We start from the raw sequence: 19773 nt of genomic DNA, 5'->3' as shown, positions 1-19773 counted from the left end.
GAGTACTTACGGAGGCAGCACACACTCGGAGCAGTGCGAGTGATACCGCCAAGCTCCCACCCTGGGAAACACACTCAGCATCTAAGTATCAAGCCACTGTAGCTTTGAACTGTGTCTGTGAGCATCTGTGGTTTATCTTGATTTATTTTGTGCATCCATTAGCAAGATGTGTCCTAAGATACCGGAAAAGGCTAAGATGGGTTATTTTTTCAGGTCTGGGAATGCTCTAAACATTTTCCATATAAATTAATGGTAATTGCTTCTTTATTTCACACCATTTTGGCTTATGCAAATTTTCATAGGAATGCTCTACTTTCAGATAGCAGGAGACCTGTACATCATATTAATGTTGAAATGTTGTTAGCACTCCCTTTAAAGCCAAGAACTAAATAAAATGTCCGTTATTCTCTGTTCCTATTTAACACCATACTATAGGGCTTAGCCAGTGCAGTAAGAAAAAGAAATCAAATGTATAGGGATAAAAACAGAAGAAACAAAACTTTCCTTACTTGCAGATTAGAAAAATCCAAGTAAATCTACAGGCTAGAACCTAAAATTAATGAGAGTTCAGGTAAATTGCTAGATACAAAGCCAACATAAAAAAATCAATAGCTAAATGGAGGATGCAAGTTGAAATCTTCAGCATAATTGCTACAGGGGAGGAAGGAATTATATTGTAAAATTTCAATCAAACCAAAATAAAAGTAAGGATACAGAAGATTTGAATAAAACAATTTACATATGACCTAACAGATACAGAGCACTGTTCACAACAATGCTTAATACACTTCCAATTGCACGGAAAAGATTTCATAAAATTGACTGAACTGTGGACCACAAGGCAAGTATAAACAAATTTCTAAGAACTAAAAAAAAAAAAGGTAATATATTCTCTGACCACATTGCAATACAAGCAGAAATCAACTCCTAAAAGATAATTACAAAATACTCATATGTTTAGAAATAAGAAAGTATACTTCTACATAATACATGGGTCAAAGAAATAAGCACAATGGAAAATAGAAAACATTTTGAACTAAATATTGATAAAAATACTACATATAAAAATTTGTGGGATGAAGCTAAAAAATTCTTAGAGGGAAAATATAGCCTGAAATACCAAATAGAAAAGAAAAAGTTGAAAATCTATGAGTTAATCATTCCTTTAAAGAAGTTTTTTTAAAAAAAGAACAAATTAAACCAAAGAAAGTAGAAGAAAGGAAACACTAAATATAATAGTAATTAATGAACTAGGAAACAAACAAGAGAATCAAGCCAAAAAAACTTGGTACTTTAAAATGACTAATAAAATTGATAAATCTCTGATGAGACTAATCAAAAGGAAACAATAATGTAAGAATGAAAAAGGGACCACCATGATAGACATTAGAATACAATGATATTTTGAACAATGTGATGCCAAGACATTTGAAAATTTAGATAAAATGGACAAGTGCTTGGACAAATACACCCTACCAAAAATGGGTAGAATAAATAAAACTGTAAATAATTCTATATCTAATAAAGAAACTGAACCACAATTTAAAAACTTCCCCACAAAGAAAATGTGGCCAAATCCCCACACTGAGGCCAATGTGGCTTCACTAGAGAATTCCACATTATATTTAAGGAAAAACATGTCAACTTATACAAGCTCATTGAGAGAATTTTAAAAAAGAGGAAATATAACCCAATTCTGTACATCATATTAATGTTGTAGAACAGGGAGCCCAATCTGGGGCTCGATCCCCAATAACCAATTCTGGTTTATGAAGCCAAAATTTGAAGAGTATTATGAGAAAAGAAAAATTATAACCAATCATATTTATGACATGGATACAAAAATTCTTAAGGTTAAATTTTAATTAATTAAAATTAAATATCCAGCAATTTATGAAAAATAATAGAGCACAACAAAATTGTGTCTATTCTAGGAATATAAGGATAATTCACCAATGCAATCAATCATATTAATAGAATAAAGGTAAAAATTATATCATCTTAAGGACTCAAAAACCTTCTGATAAAATTTAACATCCACTGATGATAAAAACTTAGCATTAATTAAAGAAATTTCTTAATCTGATAGTATCTAAAACACACAAGGGGTGCCTGGGTGGCTCAGTCAGTTGAGTGTCCAACTCTTTCTGCTCAAGTCATGATCTCAGGGTCGTGAGATTGAGCCCTGCATGGGGCTCTGCAGAGTCTGCTTGTCCCTCTCCTTCCCCCTCTAACCCCCCCGACTTGTGTGTATGCTCTCTTTGGCAAATAAACAAATTAAATAAATAAAACACACACATACACACACCCTAAAGTAATTGGTGAGAGACTTGAAAGCTTTTCTTTTTAAAGCAGGAACAGAACAAGGATGGCTGCTATCACCATTTCTAATTCAACACTGGACCAAAGGTTTGAGCCAATGCTAGGAAAAAAAAAAAAAAAAATTGAAGCGGAAGAAATGCAATTGATTATTTTCACATGATGTAAGCATGTACCATAACATCCAAAAGAATTTACAGATAAATTAGACTAAGAAAGTTTGGTGAGGTTGCTAATTGCAAGGTTAATAAAATGAATTGCATGCCAGAGCAACAATAAACATTTAGAAAATAAAAATTTTCAAGGGATATCATTTATAATAGTATCAAAAATATCTAGGAATAAATGTAACCAAAAATATATAAGCTTTCTTTAAGTTTATTTTTTAGTAATCTCTATACCCAACATGGGGCTTGAAAAGAACCCCACAAACATAGTGATTCAAAGGGACACATGCACCCCAATGTGTATAGCAGCAATGTCCACAATAGTCAAAATATGGAAAGAGCCCAGATGTCCATCAACAGATGAATGGATAAAGACGATGTGGTATATATACCCAATGGAATATTACTTAGGCATCAAAAAGTATGAAATCTTGCCATTTGCAACAATGTGGATGGAACTAGAGGGTATCATGCCAAGTGAAATAAGTCAATCAGAGAAGACAAATACCATATGATTTCACTCATATGTGGAATTGAAGAAACAAAGCAGATAAACATATGGGAAGGAAAAAAAAAAGAGAGAGGAAAGCAAACCATAAGAGACTTTTTTTTTTAAGATTTTATTTATTTATTTGACAGAGAGAGATAGTGAGAGCAGAAACACAAGCAGGGGCAGTGGGGGAGGGAGAAACAGGCTTCCTGCAGAACAGGGAGCCCAATCTGGGGCTCGATCCCAGGACCCTGGGATCATGACCTGAGCTGAAGGCAGACACTTAATGACTGAACCACCCAGGTGCCCCCCATAAGAGACTCTTAAGAATAGAGAACTGAGGGTTGATGGAGGGAGGTAGGTGGGGGATGGGCTAAATGGGTGATGGGTATTAAGGAGGGTACTTGTTATGATGAACACTGGGAGTTATATGTAAGTGATGAGTCACAAAATTCTACTCCTAAAGCCAATATTACACTATATGTTAACTAACTAGAATTTAAATAAAATTTTAAGAAAAAACAAAAACCCAAATAATTGTGAAAAAGAACAAGACTGGAGGGCTCCTTTGACTGGAAATCAGGACTTATTAGAAAACTATGGTAAATAAGATAGTTGTGTGACAGGCACACAGATAGATGAAAGATCAATGAACAGAATAGAAAGTTCAGAAACTGAACCATGCCCCTTGGCAGTAAAGAAATAAAAGTCTTTCCAATCAGTGTGCTGAAACAATTAGATAACCATAGGGAAAAAGATGAAACTTGACCCTTGCATCACACACGCACAAAAATCAATTCCAAATGGATATCATGGGAGAATGTCTTCTTAAACTCAGGGAAAGATTTCTTAATCAGGTTACAAAAACACTAACCTTATAAAGAGAAAGAATGATATACACTATGTTAGAACTAAGAATGTCTGTTAACCAAAAGATACTCATAAAACACAACAAGGCAAAATACAGAGCAGAAAATGTTTCTTGCAATACATATAACAAATAACAGAGTTGAAATCCAGAATATGTAAAGAACTCCTACAACTCGGGTGCCTGGGTGGCTCAGTTGGTTAAGAACTCCTACAACTCGATTGGGAAAAAACCCCAAAAATTCAGGAGAAAAAATGGGTCAGGAGAAAAATGGGCAAGGAAATTAAAGAGTTACTTCATAATAAAGGATATCCAAGTGGCTAATAAACCTGTGATGAAAACTTTCCCAATTTTATTAGTAATAATAGAAATGCAAATTAAATCCATGATGAGATTCAACTATACACCCACACACACCCAGTGGCTAAAAATAAAAAGACTAAGAATTCTAATTGTTGGTAAAGATATGGAACACATGGAAATTTCAAACGATGCCAATGGAGTGTAAATTGGTACAACTGTTTTTGGACACCATCTGTTCAAGTTTGAGATTCATTATCCTAAACACGAACATTATATTCCAAGGTACATACTCAATAGATATGTGAGAACATGTGCAATAAGGAACATATATTTATAATAGAAACATTATCTATAGTAGTAAAAACTGGAAACAATCCAAATGTAATATTAAAAACCAGCTTCTATTTGTAGCAGCAATATGTCTAGGAATGAATTTAACAAAGATATGCAAGACCATATGAAACACTGCGTGTCAACTATACTAAAAAAAATATGCAAGACATTATGAAGGAAAGTATAAATTCTTATTGAAAAACAACAAAACACTTCCAAGAAAGACGGCAGAGTAGGATGATCCTAGGTTCAATTTGTCCCACAGATACACCTAGATAACATTCACATCAGTGCAAATAAACCAGAAAATGACCTGAACACTGGTAGAGCAGACTCTTCACAACTAAATGTAGAGAACAGTCCACATTGAAGAGGGTACAAAGGGAAGAGATGCAGTTGGGAGCCAAACTGACCCTCAGGACTGTCTGTGGGAGGATAGGACACCACTGGTATGGACAGGACAGAGAAGGAGACCCCACAACAGGCACGCCAGGCATGGGGGATCTACACTGGGAAGATGAATCCCCATAACATTTGGCTTTGAAAACCAGAGGAGCCTAACTTCACTAATTCTTACAATCAGTGGGCTTAACTCCTGGAACTTTAAAAATCAGCTGGCCAGGCTCAGGGAAACCCTGAGGACTATAAGAAACTGAGTTCTCACCCTTAAAGAGACAGCACAACAGCCCAGCTGAGATACAGCATGGAAGCAGCAGTTTGAAAAACACTTGAGATATATGGGAGAGAGATTTGTTTATTAATCTTAGAGCCTGTGCTGGAGGGGCAGGGATCTTCAGGAGACTTTTCCAAGAACAAAAGAGCTGGCAAGTACTGTTTTGCTCCCCAGCCCCCCAGTCTAGATATACAACATCTGGGGAACCAGTGTAACACAAACACTCTCCATTTTGCTTACTAACAGTGCACCCCGCCCCGGAGCTCTTCTGCAGATCCACCCCTCCAGCCTGCCTTGAAAGGAAGTTTTGGGAGGCTATAGGTCCCCTCTAGCAGAGGGCTGACATGGACCTTGCTAGCATCACATGCCCCACCCTGCATTCTTCTGCAGACCCACCTCCTCCAACACACACTTGTTGGATGTCCATCCAAAGTGGTGTCACAGGGGCACCTGGGTGCCTCAGTCAGTTAAGCGTCTGCCTTAGGCTCAGGTCATGATCCCAGGGTCCTGGGATCAAGCCCTGCATCAGGCATCAGGCTCTCTGCTCAGCAGGGAGTCTGCTTCTCCGTCTCCTCCTCCCCTCATTCATGCTTGAGCTCTCTCCCCTGCCCCTCTGAAATAAATAAAATCTTAAGAAAAAAAAAAAAAACTAAACAAACTAAAAACAAAATGGTGTCACAGCCATGGCAGTGGGCAAGCAGCCCTGACGGGGGCCAGCACCACTCCAAAGTGACTCCTGCCCCAGAGAGAGGGAAAGTAGACCCCATACACCAGCAGTTTGACTTAGCCCCAGCAGTGGGCTGGGGACAGACAAGGGGTCTGACTTTTAGTACTGTCCACCAATAAAAGCTTTTCAGGGGAAAACACAGGGTAAGTGCCTGCAGTTTGGTGCTACTGCATCTCTGGTAAATGCCTGGTCTGACTAAAATCAAGTCCAAGGAGGCTCCAGACAGGCCTACTAACAACACAGGGACCAAAATCTGCCCACAACAGGCAAAGATGACTTGTAGATGACTGGACTGAAGGAAAAAGTGGCAAAGACACAACCATAGGGCACACACAACACACATGGGAGACACCCCTGAAGTACCAGGTTCTGGTAAATAGGGGACATTGCACTTCAGGGTACTACAGGACCTCTTCTTCATAAGGCCACTACTTTCAAGAGCAAGAGACATAGCTGACTTTCTTAACACATAGAAACAGACAGATAAGAAGAAGAGACAGAAGAATATGTCCCAAATGAAAGAACAGGATAAAATCACAGCAAGAGAGCTAAATGAAACAGAGATAAGTAACATGTCCAATAGAAAATTTAAAGTAATGGCCATAAAGATACTGGACTTGAGAACAGAGTGTAGGAACTCAGTGAGACCCTCAACAAAGAGATAGGAAACATAAAAAAGAACCAACCAGAGATGAGGAACTCAATAACTGAAATTAAAAATACATTAGATGGAATAAATAATATACTAGAGGAAGCAGAAGAATGGATCAGTGACCTGGAGGACTGAGTAATGGAAAGCAATCAAGCTGAACAGAATGAAGAAAAAGGACTAGTTAAAAAATGAGAGTATATTAAGGGAACTCAGCAATACCATCAAGCATAATAACATTCACATTATAGGGATGCCAGAAAGAAGAGAGAGAAAAGGGGGCAGAAAATTTGATGAAATAATAGCTGAGAAATTCCCCGATTCTGAAAAGGACACAGAAATCCAGGTCCAGGAGGCACAGAGAACCCCCAACAAACTCAATCCAAGGATATCCATACCAAGATATACAATAATTAAAATGGCAAAAAGTAGTGATAAAGAGAGAATTTTAAAAGCAGCAAGAAAAAAGGAAACAGTTATATACAAGGGAACCCCCCCCCAAATATCGGCTGGTTTTTCAGCAGAAACATTGCAGGACAGAAGAGAGTGGCATGATATATTTAAAGTTCTGGAAGGAAAAGACCCACAGCCAAGAATACTCTATCCAGCAAGGCTATCATTCAGACTAGAAGGAGAGATGAAGAGTTTTCCAGACAAATAAAAGATAAAGGAATTCATGACCAGTAAACCAGCCCTACAAGAAATGCTAAAGGGTATTCTTTGAGTGGAAAGGAAAGACCATAAGTAGGAGTAAAAGTGGGAAGCACAAAAGCAGTAAAAAATAAGTGCATCTATAAAAATCACTCAAAGGATTCACAAAATAAAAGAATGTAGAGTATGATACAGTGTACCTAAACCATGGGAGGGGAGAGGAGTAAAAATTTAGTGCTTTTAGAATGACAAACTTAAGTGACCATAAACTTAATATAGACTGCTATATGCATAAAATGTTATATATGAATATAATGATAACCACAAATCAAAAACCAATAACAGATATGCAAAAAATAAAGAGAAAGGAATCCAAGTATATCACTAAAGCAAGCAAACTAACCATGAGAGAAGAGAGTAACAGAATAAGGGAAAAGAGAACTTCAAAAACAACCAAAAAAAAAAAAAACCCCAAGTAACAAAATGGCAATAAATACACATCTATCAATAATTGCTTTCAATTTAAATGGACTAAATGCTCTAATCAAAAGACATAGGGTGACAAAATGGATAAAAAAGCAAGGCCCATCTAGGTACTGCTTACAAGAGACTCACGTCAGAACTAAAAATATATGCACAATGAAAGTAAAGGGATGGGGAGGAGTCCAAGATGGCGGAGGAGTAGGAGACCTTAGTTTCATCTGGTCCCAGGAATTCAGTTAGATAGCTATCAAATCATTCTGAACACCTGGGAACTCAACCAGAGATCTAAAAAAAGAACAGCTGCAACTCTACAAACAGAAAAGCAACCACTTTCTGCAAGGTAGAACGTACAGAGAAGTGAATCCGAGGCAATAGATGGGAAGATAAACCGTGGGTGGGGGGAGCCTCTGTCAGCCATCAACCAGAAAGTGATATAGCAGCAGAGTGCAAAATCAGAACTTTTAGAAGTCTGCTCTGGTGAGGGACGCCCTGGCCTGAAAGGGACTCAAGTGGCTAAGTGGGGGTGGAACTCTAGGTGGGACAGTGAGGTCTCAGGACCCTCAGGGTCACAGGAAGACCAGGGGAGCCTGAGTGCCACAGAGCTCCCAGGCATCAGAGCGGGGAAGCTGGCTGCAATCAGCAAGCCCAGGAGTGGACTCTCAGCCCCAGGATTGCCATAAACCACCAACAGAGGCACGGTCCAGTGACTGCTCTCTGAGCAGGGGCCCAAGATGTGGCAGAATCAGTGAAACCCTGGGAGGAGTGGCACAGGTGCGAGCCACAGGAATCTGCAAGGTTTGGAGACTCAAAACAGTGTCCTATGCCTGAGATAGAAATGCTTGGTCACGGGCTGGGCGAACATGGAGTGCAGACAGAGGCCAGGGAGACAAGAGTGATTGACTGCTTTTCCCTGAGGGTGCACTGAGTAGTGGGGCCATGAGCTCTTGGCTCCGGGCTGGAGATTGGGAGGCTGCCATTTTCATTCTGATCCTCTAAAGCTGCAGAGAGCCTTGAGGGAACAAAAGCCATAAAGAGCAAACCGGAGCAGATTATTTAGCCTGGCCCCCTAGCAATCCCTGGGGCAAAGACACTTGAGAATCAAAGCAACAAGCCCCTCCCCTAGAAGATCAGCAAGAACATCCAGCCAAGACCAAGTTTACCTATCATTGAGAACTGCAAAACTCCAGTGCTAGGGCAATACCATGACCAAGTAGGATTTATTCATGGGCTGCAAGGTTGGTTCAACATCCGCAAATCAATCAATGTGATATACTACATTAATAAAAGAAAGGACAAGAACCATATGATCCTCTCAATAAATGCAGAAAAAGCATTTGACAAAGTACAGCATCCTTTCTTGATTAAACCTCTTCACAGTATAGGGATAGAGGGAACATACCTCAATATAATAAAAGCCATCTACAAAAATCCCACATTGAACATCATTCTCAATGGAGAAAAACTGAGAGCTTTTCCCCTAAGATCAGGAACACAGCAGGGATAGTGCCACTATCACCACTGCTGTTCAACATAGTACTAGAAGTCCTAGGCTCAGCAATCAGACAACAAAAAGAAATAAAAGGCATCCGAATCGGCAAAGAAGAAGTCAAACTCTCATTCTTTGCATATGACATGATACTCTATGTGAAAAACCCAAAAGACTCTACCCCAAAATTGCTAGAACTCATACAGGAATTCAGCAATGTGGCAGGATATAAAATCAATGCACAGAAATCAGTTGCAATTCTATACACTAACAATGAGACAGAAGAAAGAGAAATTAAGGAGTTGATCCCACTTACAATTGCCTCCCAAACCATAAGATACCTAGGAATAAACCTCACCAAAGAGGCAAAGGATCTGTACTCAGAAAACTATAGAACACTCATGAAAGAAATTGAGGAAGACACAAAGAAATGGAAAAACATTCCATACTCATGGATTGGAAGAACAAATATTGTTAAAATGTCTATGCCACCTAGAGCAATCTACACATTCAATGCAATCCTTATCAAAATACCATCAACTTTTTCCACAGAGCTGGAACAAACAATCCTAAAATGTGTATGGAACCAGAAAAGACCCCAAATAGCCAAAGGAATGTTCAAAAAGAAAACCAAAACTGGTGGCATCACAATTCTGGACTTTAAGGTCTATTACAAAGCTGTAATCATCAAGAAAGTATGGCACTGACACAAAAACAAACACATAGATCAATGGAACAGAACAGAGAACCCAGAAATGGACCCTCAACTCTATGGTCAACTAATCTTCGACAAAGCAGGTTGGGAAAATTGGACAGCCACATGCAGAAGAATGAAACTGGACTATTTACTTATACCATACACAAAAATAGACTCAAAATGGATGAAAGACCTAAATGTGAGACAGGAATCCATCAAAATCCTAGAGAAGAACACAGGCAGCAACCTCTTTGACCTCAGCCATAGCAACTTTCTTGCTAGACACATCTCCAAAGGCAAGGGAAACAAAGGCAGAAATGAAATATTGGGTCTTTTTCAAAATAAAAAGCTTTTTTTTTTTTTTTAAAGATTTTATTTATTTATTTGACAGAGACAGAGATAGCGAGAGCAGGAACACAAGCAGCGGGAGTGGGAGAGGGAGAAGCAGGCTTCCCCTCGAGGAGGGAGCCCGATGTGGGACTCGATCCCAGGACCCTGGGATCATGACCTGAGCCGAAGGCAGACGCTTAACGACTGAGCCACCCAGGCACCCTCAAAATAAAAAGCTTTTGCATAGCAAAGGAAACAGTAGACAAAACCAAAAGACAACTGAGAGAATGGGAAAAGATCCTTGCAAATGACATGTCAGATAAAGGGCTAGTGTCCAAAATCTATAAAGAACTTATCAAACTCAACACCCAAAGAACAAACAATCCAATCAAGAAATGGGCAGAAGACATGAACAGACATTTCTCCAAAGACAACATACAAATGGCCAATAGACACATGAAAAAATGCTCAACATCACTCGGCATCAGGGAAATACAAATCAAGACCACAATGAGATACCACCTCACCAGTGAGAATGGCTAAAATTAACGTCAGAAAACAAGAGATGTTGGCAAGGATGTGGAGAAAGGGGAACCCTCTTACACTGTTGGTGGGAATGCAAGCTGGTACAGCCACTCTGAAAAACAGTATGGAGCTTCCTCAAAAAGTTGAAAATAGAGCTATCCTACAACCCAGCAATTGCACTACTGGGTATTTACCCCAAAGATACAAATTAGTGATCTGAAGGGGCACCTGCACTCAATGGTTATAGCAGTAATGTCCACAATAGCCAAACTATGGAAAGAGCCCAGATGAATGGATAAAGAAGATGTGGTATATATATACGATGGAATATTACTCAACCATCAAAAAATGAAATCTTGCCATTTGCAACGACATGGATGGAACTAGAGGGTATTATGCTAAGTGAAATAAGTCAATCAGAGAAAGACAACTATCATATGATCTTGCTGATATGTGGAATTTAAGAAATAAGACAGGGGATCATAGGAGAAGAGAGGAAAAAATAAAACAAGACGAAACCAGAGAGGGAAACAAACCATAAGAGACTCTTTTTTTTTATCATAGGAAACAAAATGAGGGTTGCTGGAGGGGAGCGAGGTGGGGGATGGGGTAACTGGGTGATAGACATTAAGGAGGGCACATGATGTAATGAGCACTGGGTATTATATAAGACTGATGAATCACTGATCTCTACCTCTGAAACCAATAATACATTATATGTTAATTAATTGACTTTAAATGAAAAATCAAATAAAAAATCACTAAAATTTTTCTGCATGCATACAAAAAAAATATTATGGAAAGAAGATCCAGGTGGATAAGTGATTAAAAAACACACACAACTACAATATGGGAAGAACTTACTAAGTATACTACTATGCACTTTATGTACAATTATAAAATTTATTCCTCAAAACAAAAAAAAGAAAAAAGAAAGTAAAGGGACAGAAAAGCATTTATCATGCAAATGGAAGTGAAAAGAAAGCTGGGGTAGCAATACTTATATTGGACAAAATAGACTTTAAAACAAAAACTGTAACAAGAGACAAAGAAGGGCACTACATAATCATTAAGGGAAAAATCCAACACGAAGATAGAACAATTGTAAATATTTATGCATCCAACATGGGAGCACCCAAATACATAAAGCAGTTAATAACAAACATAAAGAAAGTAATCAATAGTAATATGATAATAGTAGGGGACTTTACCACCCCACTTACATCAATGGACAGATAATCCAAACAGAAAATCAGGAAGGGAAGAATGGCTTTGGACACATTGGACCAGATGGATCTAACAGATATATTTAGAACATTCTACCCTAAAACAGTGGAAAACACATTATTTTCAAGTGCACATGGAACATTCTCTGGATAGATCTCATGGTAGGCCACAAAACAAGTCTCAATAAACTTTAAAAGACTGAAGTCATAGCATGCATCTTTTCTGACCATGTTATGAAACTAAAAATCAACTACAAGAAGAAATCTGGAAAGAGCACAAATACATGGAAGTTAAATAACATGCTACTAAACAATGAATGGGTCAACCAAAAATCAAAGGGGAATCAAGAAATACATGGAGAAAAAACAAAATGAAACAGTACGGAGATTCCTCAGAATTCCTTAAAATTCTGTAGGTTCCTTAAAAATAAAATTACCATGTGATCCAGTAATTTTGTTACTTGGCATTTACCGAAAGAACACGAAAACACTAATTAAAAAAATATATGCACCCCTATGGTCATTGCAGCATTATTTGCAATAGCCAAGGTATGCAAGTAATCCAAGTCCCCAAAAAGGAAGAGGTGATATATATATATATCTATATTTGCGTGTGTGTGTGTACACACACACACACAATGGAATATTAGCCATAAAAAGGATGAGATTTTTACCATTTGTGACAACATGGATGGACCTAGAGGGTGCTTTGCGAAGTGAAATAAGTCAGAGAAAGATAAATACCATATTATTTCAGTTATATGTGGATTCTAAAAAACAAAAGGCAGAAACAGACATATAAATACAGAAAGCAAAGTGGTTGGTGCCAAAGGGAAGCAGGTGAGGCTTTGGATAAAATGGGTGAAGGGGAGTAGGAGATACAGGTTTCCAGTTACAGAATAAGTCAAGGGGATGAAAGGTACAGTACAGGGAACAGAGTCAATGGTATTGTAATTGAAGATAATGTAAAGCATTGCATAGTGACAGATGGTAGCTACACTTGTTGGGAGCATAATATAATGTATAGACTTGTCAAATTACTATGTTGCACACGTGAAACTAATGTAACATTGTGTATCAACTATGCTTTAATAAAAATTTTTTTTAAATAAAGAATTTCAGTAGTGTGGCATAAAGAACTCAGAGACCATCTCAAACTTCTATTAAAACTTTGTATGTGACTGAGAAGGGATTATAAATCAACAGGGAATAAATGAGCTTGTGATAGATGGTGTTAGGACAATTGTATATCCATATGGAAAAAAAAAACCTCCCTCCCCAAATCCCAATTAAAGACCTAAATGTAAAAAACAAAACTTTAATATTTTATAAAGTATAATACCTTCACTACTTCAGTATGCAGGCTGGATTTCTTAAACATGACAAAAAGCACAAACCACACACACATACACACAAAGACTAATAAATTTCACTCCATTCAAAATTATAAATACTTCTATATGACAAAATAAATCATAATCAAGTTAAAAGACAACACGTAGGAGTTGATAGTTGTAATATAAACTACTAACAGAAACAACAGCATGCATTTTTTATGGCTGAGTAAAATGTATGTACACACACACCCCACATCTCCTTCATCCATTCATCTATTGATGGACATTTGAGTTGCTTCTACAACTTGGCCATCGTAAATAACACTGCAATGAACATAGGGGTGCATAGATCTTTTCAAATTAGTGTTTTCATTCTAACATTGCATGTCAACTATACTAAAAAAAACAACACCCAGTTTAAAGTAGTCCCAAAAATCAATAATAAAATAATGTGCAGGCACCAACCAGCAAGAAGAGAGCAAAACCAGTATGAATGAAAACTTGAAAAAAAGAGGCTACTCTGGTGCATACCAGCTGGCTGAATACCAGCCTGCTGAACAATCCTAAAGGAAAGTCAAGGCAAGACATGCAAATACAGGATAATTGAAGTCCCTTCTCAGAAAAAATTTAAAAAAGAAATTAGAAATGAAGGTTAGCCTTCAAGCAGGGAATTAGCTTTAATTAAAAGGAAACTAAAGTTAATTGCTTGGATTATAATACTTTAGGTTGAGCCATGTAAAATGACCATATCTGTAAATAAAAGATAGTCAAAAACTGGCAATTCCTATGGTTCCATTTCTATAGCTTCATTTATAGACGGTATTGCAAATTGCATGTCCAGAATATTTCAACCTGTAGAGCTAAAGATAGAAACTACCTACTAATTCATGGACTTGAAACTAATTTTCAGGTAACACTAAAACTTGATTTTACTCGATTATATATGGTATTGTGTTTTCCTGGAATGCAATAAAAAACTTTTATAACCCACCAAAAATGTAATTCTTGGTCAAAAACTGTGAAATATGCTTAGATGATTATTAAAAGCCTAAAGCTGAATGAGAGAAAAATCTAACTCAACTTAAATTGAATGAGTTTACACTTTTTTTTTCATTTGACCTCACAAAAATCAACTTCTTTGTATCTGTACACTATAAAAATTCCACTATAATTTTTGGGTTTTGCAATAGCAACGCTGTTGGCTCCTTAACTTTAAAAGGTTCTCACAAAGTTTAAGAACAATCTTAAAAGTGCTCTGACAGTTTTTAAAATTAGACATTTTTATTTCATAGATATTTTGGCAAATCAAAAATGAAGAAACTCAAGTAGTCAATAAACAGAAAAAAATATGCTCAACCTTCCTTAGTTTTGTTATTCCTGTTTTCTTCCCTTTAGTATTTACCTTCCACTCTCCCTCCTTACTCTTTCCTTCCCTTCTTTCAGTCTTGAAGCTAACATCAAAAAATATTAACAACTATTTTTTTAAAGATTTATTCATTTATTTGAGAGATGAGAGAGCGAGAGAGAGAGCAGGGTGGGGTCAGAGGTGCAGAGGAAGAGAGAAACTCAAGCCGACTCTGTGCTGAGCACAGAGCCTGGTGGGGGACTCCATCTCATGACCCTGAGATCACAACCTGAGCTGAAACCAGGAGTCAGATACTTAACCACTGCGCCACCTAGGTGTCCCCGCCAAAGAAAATTTTAACAACCATTAATACTAATAGCAGTATGCATCTTGTTCTTGTACTTTAATGTATTAATATTTATTTAGAAAAAGAGAAATTAAAAAAAAATTTTTACCTTTGCCTCCCTTACAGTGAATCACTACGATGTTTTTGTCATCTTGAGCCATCCACTTATCTACTTCCTTGGTGAATGCCACCATCTCACTGATTTTAAATGTAAAATTTTTAGTTGAATTAAAATTCATCCAAAAAATCAAGCCCAGTATATTTAGCTTTCTTTTGACAGCCATCTTGGCATAAAACTCACCTTAGAGTGGGGACGTTGTGATCATCGATCATGATTCGCTGGACCCTATAATGGAAGTACTTAGGATCATAAGCTCCTTCACCTAAAATAAATGATACATAGGTCATATATCTATGCCTAATAAACATAGTAAATGATAAAGTTATGAAGAAGTTATACTTTTTTATTATAAATTCCTTATCCACCTTTAAAAGGAGCTTTCTGACTGGTTCTTGCTGCTTTAAGAATATTAAGGGTCTGAAAAATATAGTAGTGGTTTGTCCATCTTGGATAACCTAAACCCAACTTATTTGGGTTTAACAGGTCTTACTTTTAATTTTCTAGCAGGCTACTCATCATATTATCATAGGGTAGACAGACACAACAGAGCAGAAGTAAATGTGGCCAACCAGAATGCTTGCCTCCTGAAAATGTCCGTTTAATATACAGGAAGAGGAAAAGACAAAACAGACAGAGTAGTAAGCAGGGATATAATCTCTTTTCTACAGGGTTTTGCTTTTTAGCATATTTTCCCTTGTTTATTGACTATTTGGATTTTTTTCATTTGGGTTTTGCTCTCCTCACACCCCACTCCTAGTGAATTGTCTTTAAAACACAAGCCGGCAGGAAAAACAGAAGTATTTTCCTAAACCTAATACCACTAGAGCAGATTCAACCAAATTGGCTATGCCTCAACTTAAGCCTCCTGCCTCCCTCACAGGGCATTTATACTATTGAGATATTTTTTTCCTACAAAACAGAACCAGTGCAAGATAGAGATTTTTAAACTCACTTCCCATCACCGACCAAATACTTATGATTAAATGAAATGTAAAGACTGAATCATCCTGTTTTAAATCAATAGTAGCAAAATATCTGGCCATGCACATACTGCATAGATTGTAGACTTGATAGTGGTCTTGATGTTTGGTATCTAGGAACCGCGCAACTTCCTAGAAAAAATAGACACATATCTTACATAAATCCACATGGTATATATAAGCCATTCCTTAGGAGTAAGCCAAAATGGTCGTTACCTTTTATTCAACTGTCCCTCACTTACCACCTTTTAGGGGAGATTTAGGGAATATAAGAGTATGTACATTCCAAGTCCTATCTCATCCACTGATGGTTTTCAAATAGCCCACAATGTTGTGCTTGACTACTCTGATTAACCTCTACTACAAATACACATTGCTTAAAGCTACCAGAGACAGTTAACTAGCCTTAGGTAAATTTGTGAAAATTATGATTTCACAGTAATATATGATTCTTATCTAGATCTATTTTCTGAATAGATAGGTTTTTATTTATATTTTTTAATTTTAAAAAAAGATTTATTTATTTTAGAAAAGAGAGAGAGTGTGAGTAGGGGGAAGAGGAGAGGGAGTGAGAATCTTCAGCAGACTCCCCCTGAGCGTGGAGCCTGATGTGGGGATCCATTTCACAACCCTGAGATCATGACCTAAGCCAAAATCAAGAATCTCAGGCTCAACCGAGCCACCCAGGCACCCCAATAGATAGGTTTTTTAGATAATGATCTGGATATTATAGTCTACCTATGCAATATTTAAATGAATAAATAATGCAAAAATGTGTGGTATGATTGTGTGTGTATATATGCATGATAGAAAAAGATAAACACATTATATTAAATTTTAGTTAAGTGGTGGCAATATGGAGACTTTTTTGGATTATCTTTGCATATTTTCTAAAATGAATACATATGTGTGTATGTGCATATACGTGTATATATATATACACACACACAAATATGCATATATGCATAATTTTTCAAATAAGAAATAGTGATCTAAAATACAGTTACAATCACCATACTAATACAATATTTCCAACAAATTTATCCGTTTGAAACACACACACACGTGCATGTGTCTGTTTACAACAAAATGACTGTAAAAACGGTAAAAAATTGATGGGTATAGTACCCTGAGCAATGTTTACTAGCTTCATATTGAGAAAAAGAAAAGATATCAAAATGATCACTTGATTAAATAGGAGGAAATAGTCAAAAAGATAAACACTCTGAGTCTGCATAAGGCTGGAATGGAGGAATAAATAGACTCGTACACATCAAGGCTTCATGAGATCCTTTGCACATTTTAGTCCAGATGGATTGAGGGATCAGATATAAAAAACCCACAAATATCTCTAAGAAGTTTAAGTGAACATCAATTCTTTTGGATTAAAGAAATCAAATCAATGGAAGATCAACAGATTTAGTTTTGACTTTATAAAAATTTGAAATTTCCTTTTTAAAAAATGCCACAGTACAACAAACAAATAACAGGGGAGAATAATTTTCAGTAAAATTGAGTGAATGGGGACTATGTCTAGTATTATCTATAAACTAGTTATACTAGTATAAACTAGTAACTCATAACAATTTAAATAGTACTCCCTCAACCTATAGATAAGTGGGCCTAGGACATAAATAAATTCATAAAAGAGAAAATCTAATTGTATAACAACCTATATAGATAATGTTCAGCCTCACCAATAGAGAAGTCTAAACAACAATAAAATCCCATTTTCACCCATGAAATTAGCCCTCTCCTTTTCAAATGAGAAAATCCAATGCTCACAAAGATGGCATGAAAATAAAACTTTTGATTTATTGCTGACATAATCCCTTGGATTTGGCAATACATATTGAGAACCCTAAAAATAGTCATACTCCATAACCAGGTAGTTTTACTCCTAGAAATCTATTCAGAAAAGGTTTTATGCCTTTGAGTCTCTGATGCTGCATGATTAATATTGATGACACCTAAATATCCAACATTCACGGTTGATTATAGCACTAATGAAATATCACACAACCATTAGAATACTGTCTTGCCCTTCATTCTCTCAATAAGTAAACATTTCACAGTGGTTAATTTATGTGCAGCCTTCTTTAGTATACCCACACTTAAGGATAGTCAGTATTTGCTTTTTTATGAAAAAATATACCTGGATGGTTATGCTTTAGAGATTTAAAAAATCACCTCCTATTTCTCTATATGTAAATATACCAGGATGGTTAAGCTTCAGGGATTTAAAAAATCACCTCATATTTCTCTATATGTCTAAAAAAAATGTCTCCAGGATTTGAATTTTCTCCAAGAGCCCATCCTTGACTCAATACAAAGATAACTTACTGCTGTGTTTTCTGATCTATATAGCTTACCCGAAGACTACAAATCTCTCTTAAACTAACTAGCTGAACAGAGACAAAAAGCATCTAAAAGAAAGTTCAACTCTGCCAAGAAACTACATTTTTGGGGACCAGATGGATAGTTTTTGTCCTCAACCAGAATAAAGAATATGCAATTGTACCAAAGTCAAAAATTAAAAGATAACTAAGATTTTTAGGACTGTAGATAATGTAGATCTCCTTTTTCTCAATAGCCTTAAGTTTACAGTTCCTGAAACTCTTTCTTGGGATGTGAAAGTTAAAAATGCTGTCTACTCTTTGAAAGCCTTTTTGCAACAACCTCCACCTTTGTCCTAAATATGCCAACCCCTTCTGTGTGTTCACAAAATGTTAACTAAACAGAATAGTTTACATCAGAAGTGACTGTCCATCTTAGCATATTCCTTGATTTGGAGATGAAGGTCCATCCTCTTTCCTTGCATGTGGTGGCAGCACTGGCTAAACTTGTTGACACTTGCACCTTAGTGCTTGCTTCTTTATTTCCACATATGTCCAATCTTGCTACTTCTAGGCAACACTTGACATTTATGTTAGCAAATTTACCACATATGAAATCCTACTGTTTGTTTGCTCTACATATTACTATCCACTGTTGTTCAAAATCTAATCCTGTAAATTTATTCCCTCTTAAGAGTGAAGGGGAACCACATGACCACTTAGCATTCTCTCAGGAATTAATCATGCCCATATCTGAAACTCTTCAACAAATGGTGTTGGGAAAATTGGACAGCCACATGCAGAAGAATGAAACTGGACCATTTCCTTACACCACACACAAAAATAGACTCAAAATGGCTGAAAGACCTAAATGTGAGACAGGAGTCCATCCAAATCCTAAAGGAGAACACAGGCAGCAACCTCTTCGACCTCAGCCACAGCAACTTCTTCCTAGAAACATCGTCAAAGGCAAGGGAAGCAAGGGCAAAAATGAACTATTGGGACGTCATCAAGATAAAAAGCTTTTGCAAAGCAAAGGAAACAGTCAACAAAACCAAAAGACAACCGACAGAATGGGAGAAGATATTTGCAAATGACATATCAGATAAAGGGCTAGTATCCAAAATCTATAAAGAACTTACCAAACTCAACACCCAAAGAACAAAGAATCCAATCAAGAAATGGGCAGAAGACATGAACAGACATTTTTCCAAAGAAGACATCCAAATGGCCAACAGACACATGAAAAAGTGCTCAACATCACTCAGCATCAGGGAAATCCAAATCAAAACCTCAATGAGATACCACCTCACACCAGTCAGAATGGCTAAAATTAACAAGTCAGGAAATGACAGATGTTGGCGGGGATGTGGAGAAAGGG

The 19773-nt window shown here is 36.9% G+C and overlaps 1 protein-coding gene across 1 annotated transcript in view; it reads right to left on the bottom strand.

Annotated features, from left to right (window-relative positions):
* Positions 1-19773, bottom strand: part of LOC118541620 (phosphatidylinositol 3,4,5-trisphosphate 3-phosphatase TPTE2-like) — an 80374-nt gene that overhangs the window by 34182 nt on the left and 26419 nt on the right. The window contains exons 7-9 of the mRNA XM_078070413.1: positions 16128-16188; positions 15257-15338; positions 15065-15153 (exon numbers count right to left, since the gene is read on the bottom strand). Of these exons, the coding sequence (XP_077926539.1) occupies positions 15065-15153; positions 15257-15338; positions 16128-16188 (232 nt within the window). The remainder of the gene's footprint in view (positions 1-15064; positions 15154-15256; positions 15339-16127; positions 16189-19773) is intronic.

Source organism: Halichoerus grypus, chromosome 4, assembly GCF_964656455.1.
Source record: "Halichoerus grypus chromosome 4, mHalGry1.hap1.1, whole genome shotgun sequence".
NCBI lineage: Eukaryota > Metazoa > Chordata > Mammalia > Carnivora > Phocidae > Halichoerus > Halichoerus grypus.
Note: the sequence above shows the minus strand (reverse complement) of the source record. Positions and strands in the feature narration are given on the sequence as shown.